Genomic DNA, 11,471 nt, shown 5'->3' on the forward strand with positions numbered 1-11,471 from the left:
AAGATGAGAAGCCACTAGTACCTTAAAGTCTTACCTGTTAGTAACTTCACACAATACTAACAATAATGGTGTCACAAGATGTCATATTAAACATACTCTATAATGTCATTATATTGACACATTGTATATTACAACATCAATTTAGAATTGAAGTGGCAAAAGCAACCATCAAAATTTTTCAAGCCATCAGAATACCTGAAATGGACCTTTTACCCATACTTTCAGGTGTTATCCGGATAAATCCCCTCAAAATACACTCATTTATATGCTTCCCTGAGATCAATGCAAGCCTAGCAATTGGCTGTCTGCAATGATGTCATCAGGTTGCCATGGCGATGTGCCGGTGCAGCTTCCTCCTGAAGGAGAAGGCACCAAGTGCAGATGGTTCCGTTTCAATTCGAGACCGTAGAAGGGCCATAGACATCACAGTGCCTCTTACCCTTACCCTTACCCCTCAAAAAAAATGCACATTTACCACACAGTGACACACATAATGACCCATGCACGGGGACGGTTTCGAACTAGGAGACTGGTACTGATGCTGAATCTCAATCTAATCCAGCATCACCAGCTTCTGCCCAAACCCTCAGGAGGGAGCTCGCCATCAGACTGTGTCACCATGTCAGTCTTTACCTATACAGACTGGTGATATTAGGACGTGGTATCGCATAAATGAGTGGATAATGAAAATCAATGGACCGAAAATTCGTCTCCCACCTTATGCATCTTGCACATCGCCCCCAGTGCCTTGACATCGTGGTTCTGGTGCTTGCCATCCTCCAAGCACTGGTAACAGACTGGGATCTTGCACATGATGCAAAACATGGAGATGTTTTCGTCGGTATGGCGGATGCAAGTGGACACACCCTGGGACGTCTGGTTGCGGGCCTTCATGGCGGCCTTCCCCAGGGCAGGGGACACAAGGGTGTGCTTGGCCAGGGGACCTCGCAGAGGGTGACAGTTCTCTCGGCACTTGTCACAGTAGTAGACGGAGCACTGCTCGCACATGACGGTGGCATCGTTCGGGGCTTGGCCGACGCAGAGCTGGCACTTGATGACGATATTCTTGGTTTCTTCGTACTTCTCGACGATCGTCTGCAGCGCTTTGTTCCGCGGGAAGCCCTGGACGCCGAGGTCGTCCAGGTAGGTGGTGCGGCGGCACTGCGGGCAGCGTATGCACGAGGTGGTGGTGGAGATGGAGGAGCTGGCGCTGACTGTGGAGAAGGCGGGCGAGCTGGGACAGGTCGCCGCGTAGCCGCTCAGGCTCGCCCCGTACCCGGAATCCGCTTCACTATACAGGCTCAGCTTGTCGAACTTGTCCAGATCGGTGTAGTCGTAGGCGGACGAGTAGTCCGAGCCCGGGGAGGAGATGGTGGAGTGGCGGTAGCTGAGCGCGTCCTCCTCCGTGGGCTTGAGCCCGTAGGTCTGAGTCACCTGGCTCGCCGCACACGACAAGCAGATGCTGTGTTGGCACGGCAGGATGATGGGGACGTTGAAGAAGCATCGACACACAGGGCACTTCAGTTCCTCCTCCATCCCGAACGACCCCCGATCTCCCGCCACGGAAAACATGCATGCACCCTGCGAAACGCGCCCGACAGAAACCTACCCGGCTGATCGGCCCGCACACCTCTGTGTTGTGTTGATGTATTCAATTTGAATTAATTGACCACACAGAGCGCATGCCCAATGTGATTATTCATCGACCAATGAGGAAGAAGGGCGCTTGGAAGTTAGTTCTTTGTATTCGTCACTTATTGAACGAAATCAGCAAAATGGGAAAGAAAAATGAGCATTTTTGTAGAATTGTAATGTTAGTTCTAGTCTGGTCACAATCAACACAACAAAGAAAATTCAGTGATGCCGGGGAAGGGACTGAGAAAAATTACTATTTCGTCACCCACGTGTATCTTCGTAAAATTTAGTCCTTTACTTTAGATTCCTGAACTTCTTTTAATATCATAGTACTATAATGATCAAATTATCTTTATATTCCTTGATGGCTTATCGTTTCCCGCTGGACGGTTCTCTCACTGTGTTTGTTATTCTTCTTTGAAAAATCAATAAAAAGTAAAAGCAATATTCTAGAAATAGTCCTGTACTTTACCATACTGTCAATTTGTTAAGGGTATCGAGGTATTAAGTGATGTGTTTTGTTACGCATACGCATGTTTGCCACCTTGAATGTTCGAGCAGTATTACGCGAAGTCCGTTATGATGTCAATGTTGAATCTTACTGATCTTACTAACACTTTGAAACATTGAGAACCAATTTTCTCTTGATTTTCAATGAGGATCAGACCCTGACTGAGGGTGGAACCCACGTCTACAGCGAGATAAGAGATCAATAGACAATCTATAACATTATATAGATAGATATGGGTCATTATTGGTTGCTATGCTTTGCTATGCTTTATTCTATCAACGCGTAGATCTCTCTGATTAAGCAGTCTGTCCAAGGACACATACTAGTAGATTCCTTTCAGTCATGTATGTTGCGTTCTTAGGAATCTTAATCAATGTTTATTCTTGTTCTTCGCCTAACTTGCTTGGCTTTGCCGATCACTCGAAACGCTTCCGTTAACATACGAACGCAACATTAGGAGAAAGCGTCCTCTAGTGAGTAATTGGTAAATTGCAAGTAAGCCATGCATGTCATATTTGTGACGAATTCTTCTAAAAGTCGTGGATCCAGCCCCGCATTAAAAAATTTCCACCCATCCAATTCCTTTTAACGTTACGTAGGACAATGACTATTTTTAGATGTATACAAAAATAACGACGATAAAATTCAATTCGTATTTCGTAACTTTTTCAGTTATTGTACCCTAAATTTGAGCAACACAACAAATATTGGTGGGGTGTAGCAACACCCAAAGAACTGAAAAGCTGATGTCCTTCTTCCTAGACTCCAGCATAAGATTACGCACTTGTGCCTTTTTTTCACAACGTACGATGCACCATTTGTCCTCACCCCTTACCCGCGGACTGAATGGAATGTCCCCGACAGGTACGTCAGCGACTGATACCAACCTGAGATAATTGTCGGCGTTCGCACCTCTGACCTTTTATTCAAGATCGGTGTACTTAGATAACCTGCACCACGGATCGGTTACAGTTTGGGCGTGAAAGTCAAACCGACAAAACGGAATGGTCTATAACGTTAAGTGATCACAAGTGCGGTGCGTGTCCTGTGTTTGGCACGTGCAGCTTAGGAGAAGTTACAACTTGTGTGGACCGGCCAGGGCCAAGCCAGAGTCGTACAGTAGCGGTAGATAGACCGAGGTGACCGAGGGAAGGATGGAGAACCCGCGACAGAGAAAGAAGGGAAGGAAGGCTGGTGGTTCTAAGGAGAGGGGGCGTTCTACGAAGCCAGTGGACAACAACCACCAAGCTCAGACAAGGTGTGTACTAACCACAACAAGCTAGCACCATGTTTGTTCTCTGACACTAAACAAATTTGTCCACAAGGTTGGTTAGTCCCAAGAGCATAGTCGATTGCCTGTTTACAGGTGATTTCAAGTGACCTCCCGCGCTTATAGTAAATCGGGTAGCTTACCAAAGGCATGAGCTCTTTGTACTTGTTAAGACGGTAATAGAGGAGGTGTTGTGTAGCTTTCGTATGCAGGTAGTCAGCATAGACGTCGCCTGTTGCACACAGAGACGATTTTGGATTCGCTGCCCTAGAGCTTGTTGTCGTTCCATTTCCATTGTTACTGTGTGATGATTATCTATTGTCCCTTGTACTAGTCAGCTGTTGCTGTTGCCCCGTCCTCTTTGTTGTTGAAACCATGTGACTGTTTTTGATTAAGGAGTCTAGAGCAAAGGGAAGTGTGTCATTTTTAGATGACCTCAGATAAGAATAGAAGCATACGGGGAAAACCATGTATGATACAGCGAATTGATCCACTGATGTTTGTACTCCTTATCACATATCTAGAACTGCCGTAGGAAGTGCACGGTACAGGCACAAAGGTTCTATTGTTGACAAGAGCATGCTACGGACCAAGACCTACCCTGCATGTCGACACCATCGGTTCCACCTTGTCAAACTTGTCTTACCGATTCGATGCTGGCGTTGCAATGTTGTTGACCCCGCTTTCGTCGGTCTATGGCCGCCAGTCCTAGTTTACAAAGAATTGTTAACCCTTATCTGTTGTATATGTCGCTCATTTCGCTCTCTACAAAATGTTACATTTCAAGAAATTTGCTCTCAGCAGTGTCTCACGATGCTAGATGTCCTTCCGGGGTTGCAAACTTTTTTTTAATGAAAGATACTTGCCAAGGACTTAACCACCAGAAAGTGACAAATATCATATGTCATATAACAGGGGGAAACTAGACTGGCCGTCATTTGCTTTAAGAGCAAATTCAGGATGTTTCGCCCATACTCCTCATGCAAGAAGTGGGCTGTCCCAAAAGAACTCCTGGGCAAATCCAACTTTCTGCATAATTTATGCAAATGAGGTCCTCATGAGCATAAGTTATGTCCAGGTGCTTTCACCTTTCCTACATGTACCTACATGTTGTCACGGTAAGGGAAATACAAGTTTATGCAGGAATTATGCAAATGAGGTCGTCATTAGCATAATTCATGGCCAGGTGTGATCACCTTTGCTAACGGTACGTATACATGTCAAATATAACATCCGTACCATGTAACATAAAGTACATATAACTTTCTGTAATACCATTAGTATAGGTACCCTGACATCTGCTTGGTTTTACGTCCCAGAAAGGGGTGAGTGTAGGAGGGCTTATGTTACAGTATGACCTAGTTCTTGCTGGCCCTGACAGAAAATAACCAAAAATTGCATCAAAAAATTGCAAAATAAATCATTTTGAAGTAGTGTATGCCAAAAAAAATAATGGGGTCCTTTGGGTAAATATCCAATGCACAACTAAACCAAATTTCAGGTCCTCAGGTTTCAACACCACGGCACTGGAGGCCATAATGTGCGACTTTTGTCTGAAAATGACCAAAAAACCTCCATAAAATCATTTTAAAAACTTATATCAAAAAAACTTAAAAAGGGTCTAGGGGTATACACATACTCTACCTGCATACCAAATTTCAGCTTATTTGGTCGACGGACGACCGAGAAGAAGCGATTTGAAGATTTGACAGGAGAAGAAGAAGGAGAAGGAGAAGGAGAAGGAGAAGAAGAAGAAACCTGACAAAAACAATATGTTTCGTTGGCGAAACATAATGATAGTTGTTAGTATCAGTATCCAGATACTTGATGTCATGCACAGATGTTAATGTAATGGACGAAGTTTGTAATTATGTTGCCGTGTGCTTTAAAAAGAGAGAAGAAGCCACTAGAGCCTAGATATACAGTAGGATATTAAGTATAGTGCTTAGTATTGTATTAGACGTTCATGTTAACGTTATTCTTATTATTCTATTCTCTCAATTACCCCATGTATGGCCCCTTGTGGCTTCCTGTGCATGTATCCCCCTGGGGAACGAACATGCAATAAAGATTATAAAGTATTACACACCAGACGAGACGGCAAAAAAACGTCGCTTGTTGTCTAGCCAACATCGCCTTAATTCGGCTTGACAAGCTTCAGGAATTTCAATGCCAAATGTAACGTACCTGTCATCAACGGAGGGCTGGAGGGTAAATCCTATAAGGAAATCCGACTTGGACCGTCAAATGTAGACCTAGGTTATAAAAACAGAGAAATTTCACCAGCTAGCTCTAGTCTAGATTCGTTTATTTCTCTAGCCTGGAATCCAAACCTATTATAGCTCCGAGTCTCTCTCTATTTGCGGAGAGAGACTCGGGAGCTGTAATAGGTTTGGATTCTAGGCTATTATTTCTCTACTACTGTATATTGTAGCATCTACCTGTCCAGAAACATTTTATTTCTGCTGCCTCCCACAGATCGCCGTGCACGCTGTGCCTGGTTGTGTTCGGTGCGATTCTCGGTGTTCTTACCGCAGTACTACTGATTCTCCCCTGCCCCGCGGACCCACAGGAGTACAGGTATGTACAACCTGTCATCTACATATCTGACTAATCTTTCACGCTTGTGGGTTAGAAAAGACACATGGCCTGCGGCTAATACTGAAGGAGCAAATCATGTGCATAGAAACAAATGGTGGCTCACGCCGAAGGGTAGCATGGAAGCCAAACAGTAGCCAGGACCAGCTTGTCGTCTTTGATATGTCCCCAACCCAAGCACACTTTGCCTTGACCCTCCTGGGGTTAGCCCGGGTGAGCTAGCTGGCTACCGTCTGCCTTCCATGCTACCTGAAGGGCACTTTAACCGGATGGCCAATACAAAAGAAGAAAAATTTCTACAGCCGACCTCAACTTTGAATACACCTTAGATTTAAAATGCCAACGTCGGTGTAATCTTTTCTCTCGAATCCTGTGTCAAAGGTCATTGGATAGAGGCATGGATTTTGATGACCCAACATTTTTGTTTTTGTTTATTTGTTTGATTAGTTGTTTGTAACTTTGTAAATGTCTGCTCTTTCCTGTGCCTCATTGTAAAGCAGTGCATTGTGGCTTAGTTGAGCCACCCTGGAGTACAGAAATAGATGAATAGTGAATAAATCAAATGATATTGAATACTTTTCTACAGCTTTTCCGACCCTCGCAAGCTAGAAGGACCACTCGCACCGAACACCATTCTGAGTAGAACTGAGCATTTCGTCGAAGGCAAGGTCATCGGGCCAGAGTCACTCGTGACGTACAAAGGTACTATACAGCATCCGTCTGTAGGAAAAGTTCAGTCAAACCAAACTATTAGATACAGAAAATGTTCCAGTCGTTGTAACCATTTTAATTCTCGTGAGAAAAGACATGCTCTGCTACATTCTTTTGTCTCAAGCCCTTTTCTGTACCTTCTACATATACTATCAAAGATTAAAAAAGAATAGGTCCTATTCATGTAATTATAGATGTTTGATATTTGTGAGTATTTTCTTCCACTTACCTTAGTTCTTTTTATCGCAATTCGATTTTATTTTGTCGCTGTAGTTTGTCTATTATGGGAATACGATTTTCTCTTGATTATCTCCTATGTATTGCCTACATTCCGTGAATCTTGTGGAACAAATCATCATACATGGTACATATTTCATGTGCTGCTTATTATGTAGAAGGACATTGACTCTTTCTTCCTAAACCGCAGGTGACCTGTACACCGGTACGGCGGATGGAAAAGTGCTGAGGATACGAGGCGAGGAGGTGACACTTGTCGGCCGAACAGGGGCGCCACCTTGCGGTAACTAACACGTCCTTTTGGTGCAGCCATCAGCTGAATAAATAAACCCATTCCAGTAATAACAGCAATATGTAATCCCCAGGGCTGTACCAAAGTAAATATTTCAAAGAAAATGCATACGAGGCCGTAAGGGATTTCAGTCTGATACACATCGCTGTGTAGCTTTTATTTAACAGATTTTGTCAATGGTGTGTTCTTAAACGCCTTTCTGTTAGAGTTGAAACTTACGAAAACACATACCAAAGCTGTAAGGCATTTGGAGGGGGTGTCTCACGTGAAGAACCATTCTTTGCCTTTGTAGGAAAACGGGTAAAAGATTCAAGAACGGTGGATTATTTTTCTGTTTGCGTGAGCCAATTATTCTTACAGGAAAACATCTTCAGTTGTACTATTAAATGGTTCCCCATATTTTTTTTGGTTCCCCATATTTTCCCCAGGCACCTATGAAACTGAGCCTACCTGTGGTCGCCCACTGGGCATGCGCGTGGACAGTCTCGGTAACCTGTACATAGCAGACGCGTACATGGGACTGTTGAAAATGAACATCAGCACAGGTGAGCTAGCTTGTCATTAGGCTTGGTACACCGTTTATCCTTACATCAGATGTTACTTTTGATGTGATAGAATTCGAATACGGGAGGCCCGGGGCATCTTTCTCATAGTAGCTAAAAGCAGAATTTGCAAAGCTTCAAGTAATGACTTCGACGAAGGCACCTAACTAGTCTTAGTTACTTTAACGGGATGGAAGGCTTTCATTCAGAATCACATTATCTTGGAAAGAACGGGAGGGTTTTTTCATGGACAGAATGGACTCGGTCGCTATTGACCTACGTTTACAACATCTCTTCAAAACACCCACCCAAGCACTGACCTAGAACTCCGCATAAGTTATTGGTTCAGTTCACACGCAATATTTGTGTTCTATGGTAATGTCAACTCACCACAATCTAAGCACGCAAAACGCTATACAAACTCCATCAGGCAAACCGGAAGTTGCTGTCCATGGTGCTGATGTTCCATCCCAGTGGGGTATCTGAGAAGCGGTCAGGCAAAATACAGTCAAGCTGGTTTCAATAGTAAGGCTAGCACGTCAGAGTTACAAACGTATGTGTAACAGCCGAATAAAAGTTTTGAATTCGCCACCCCAACGTTACCATATACATCTCTTGTGTGTAATAACCGTGGGTATCTGATTTTCCTTGCCGTTTGTTATAGGAGAGCATGAAACACTCATCCCGATGGACTTAGAAGTAGCCGGTCATAAGATGATGTTTCCGAACGACCTGGCAATCGACCGGGATGGAGTCATCTACCTGAGCGACTCTAGTCTGACGTGGCAGCGGCGTGACGTCTTCAGTCTTGTCATGGAGATGAAGCCTGATGGAAGGTCTGTGTTTATTAATGACGGGGTTGAGGTTTCCGCTTGGTTCATCACTACCGTAGCCGATAAGTTCAAGTTTTTACACCCCTGCGTTAGCAGCGCGACACCCGTGCGGCCAGATTTTTACAAAGCTTTCTTGTTCATGCAGTGTTATATACGATCATCTGCTGTGATGTGGGACTGGGTTGTATTAACAAAGATAGCAACTCACTTTGGAACACGTTATTCTTTCCTCTATCTTCTTTCTGTTGTCCTCCAGAGTTCTGCGTTATGACACGAAGACCAAGCAGGTTCGGCAGATCATGGACGGCATCACTTTCGCTAACGGAGTGGAGCTGTCTCCAGACCAGTCCTACCTGGTGGTGGCCGAGACGTCAACGGCTCGCCTCCTGAAGTAAGGAACATTTGATCGCCATTATTGTAACTTAGCGCTACTATATATCTCATGCACGAGTCACACGACCCAATAGTATGGTCGCCCCCTGTGTGTTATTAAAAACTGGTTCTCATTAGCAATGAAAGAATCATTTAAGTATGATCCCTACCTAGTAACGTGTGTTTCATTGTTCTTTGTACAAGAGCTGATCTTTCTTCTCATTTATTTTCTACAATAAAGTCAAATCAAACATTTGGCTCTGTTCGAGGTTTTAACTCTCCCGGCTGGAGAAATATGATGATTGCAGTTGTGGTATTATCACCATTCTCTGTAGCTTATGTTTCGTACAAAGTGATGACTTACTTTTACATTCTTTGATCATTCCTCACACAAAATCTCATCACATTGAATTGTAAGCCTTGCTTCATCGCACTGTAGAGTCGGTGTTGATGAACAGAAGGAAGACGTCTTAACATTGCTCGTTTCACATACTAGTAATGCAGCAGTACAATCTTATTGTCGTTTCATTTTGCCGCGGGTTTCAAACTGTTCTTCCCAACTTCATTATTCTAAAGACATCACCTCCGCGGAGAGCATGCCGGTAGAACCGATGTTCTGACGGACAACCTCCCCGGACTGCCCGACAACATCCGCCGCAGCAGCCGGGGCGGGTACTGGGTCGGGCTAGCCGCCACCAGGGGGACCAACGGGCTCAACATGCTGGACGCTGTACAGGCCAGGGCTTGGCTGAAAAGACTAATGTTTAAGGTAGGTTCATTCTGTGACAAGAAAAGTACTTTTCTGACAGGTAGATAAAAAGACCACTTAATGGCGGACCGCGTCATCTGGAGAGACATTGTAGCCTTAGTCCGGGCAAGCCGCCAGAGATGATGATGATGAGATAAAAAGACAACGTACACGTTTTGCTTGGCAAAACTGCCTTGCGATTACAAGGTTCTGAAGTTCTCTAACGCTCTTTTAGAAATCCCTGCGTGTTCCAAACGTGAGAAAGGCAATTTGAAATGTGAAAGTAATGGTTTTCGAATTTCAAACAAAATGGGTTTCTGTTTTATGGCATCTGTAGACAGAAAACTGCCAAATGTATGATTCCTTTTGTTTCAGGTGTTGCCCATGAACTTGGTCCTCCTTGCTGCGCCGCGTTATGGACTGATAGTTGAGATAGACGAAGCCGGGGCCATCGTCGCCAGCTATCACGACCCCGGCGCGAAAAGCATCGCCGGTGGCAGCGAGATTCATGAGCACGACGGACACCTTTATATAGGGTCTTACTTTGCAAGGTTTATTGGTAAATTATCCATTGAAGAACTTGATCGGCTATAGTTACTGGTATTTTATCAGATTGTAGCTTGCAGTAAAGCAGTCCGAAGAAGAGCTAAATAGACCACAGAAGACAAGACGTAGCCCGACCGAACTGGTGAGAAGAGACCAGACCTAAAAGCTATCTTAGACTTTCGTACAGAAAAGTTAAGATAAGTAAATGATATGTGGTATTACTTTCGATAGTAAGGGTATGGGTTAACCACCGATGGAAAAGTATAATTTAGCTACCCTATGTAGTTGAGCCACTGAACAAAGGGTGCTTTATAAAGTTACAACGTGACGTTACAGTATGTTGATGTTATTGTGGAAGGAAGAACCTTTCAGTGAAATCACTTACGCGCGATTACTGTAATTCATGATGTGGAGAGTGAAAACACGTTATGAGGATATGTTGTATTTGGTGCTATTTTGCGTGTCTTAATTGTGAATAGACTTTATGAATTTGTAATATCATAATTACAACTTCGAGCACTTCATCAATATCACAGTGATGCGCCCTCGATCTTTCAAGATATCATTCAAATTAGGACATAGTTTTTATCATTGATGAGGAAATACTGTAATAGCTTTCTGTTAAAGGATAGAGCTGTTACGTTTGTGACATGTGTGATGTGGGTGAACGTCATTTATGTGAACTGCACACATTTAGGATATTGTTTGCATAGTGATAAAGAATTGGGTCGTGGAAGTCTGGCTAAAACCGCTGCTGCATAAATGGAACTGCGGTGATTGGTTAACCATATGGGCGGACAAATATGATGACATGTTTACACAAACGCGACCTATTTACGACTCATTTTATTTATAAACACGATCATATGATACATAGACAAGAGGAGTCCTTGCGTTTTTTTTGACAGCTAGAGCAGATTAGAATATCAACAAAGTTTACATTCTAATGTCTTGAATACTAAGCGTCTATTTCCATAGTTTAAATCAACAATACAATTTCAATTACACAACTCCCCTTCTAGAGCGATGTACTCTGCTTGTGTCTGCATTCTCCCTCACACGGACAGTTTAATTCAAACGCTGAAGCTTCAGTTGTCGGCTTTGCCGTTGCTTCTCCCTTCCTCGCCGTCATGTATTCCATCAATGGAAATCTAATCACACACTGAACAAATTCTC

General features: G+C 43.7%; 2 protein-coding genes across 6 annotated transcripts in view; one reads left to right on the forward strand and one right to left on the reverse strand.

Moving 5' to 3' along the window:
• The window catches only part of LOC136433650 (E3 ubiquitin-protein ligase TRIM9-like), a 45,687-nt gene extending 44,029 nt beyond the window's left edge, over window positions 1-1,658 (reverse strand). For 2 of the 5 annotated variants that reach the window (XM_066426057.1, XM_066426061.1), the window contains exon 1: window positions 718-1,657. In XM_066426057.1, the coding sequence (XP_066282154.1) occupies window positions 718-1,572 (855 nt within the window). In that variant the 5' untranslated portion in view covers window positions 1,573-1,657. Of the gene's footprint in view, window positions 1-717 lie in introns of all 5 variants that reach the window. The other 3 variants (XM_066426060.1, XM_066426059.1, XM_066426058.1) reach the window with 2 other exon arrangements.
• Window positions 1,659-2,988: 1,330 nt separating this feature from the next.
• Window positions 2,989-11,176, forward strand: LOC136433659 (adipocyte plasma membrane-associated protein-like). The gene is made up of 9 exons (XM_066426081.1): window positions 2,989-3,404; window positions 5,895-5,996; window positions 6,601-6,716; window positions 7,153-7,245; window positions 7,683-7,799; window positions 8,461-8,632; window positions 8,886-9,020; window positions 9,578-9,770; window positions 10,125-11,176. The coding sequence occupies exons 1-9, from the start codon at window positions 3,301-3,303 to the stop codon at window positions 10,341-10,343; spliced, it is 1,251 nt and encodes a 416-aa protein (XP_066282178.1). The 5' UTR covers window positions 2,989-3,300; the 3' UTR covers window positions 10,344-11,176.
• The last annotated feature ends 295 nt before the right edge of the window (window positions 11,177-11,471 follow it).

The sequence above is a fragment of the Branchiostoma lanceolatum genome, chromosome 4 (genome assembly GCF_035083965.1).
Source record: "Branchiostoma lanceolatum isolate klBraLanc5 chromosome 4, klBraLanc5.hap2, whole genome shotgun sequence".
In the NCBI taxonomy this organism is placed as follows: Eukaryota; Metazoa; Chordata; class Leptocardii; order Amphioxiformes; family Branchiostomatidae; genus Branchiostoma; species Branchiostoma lanceolatum.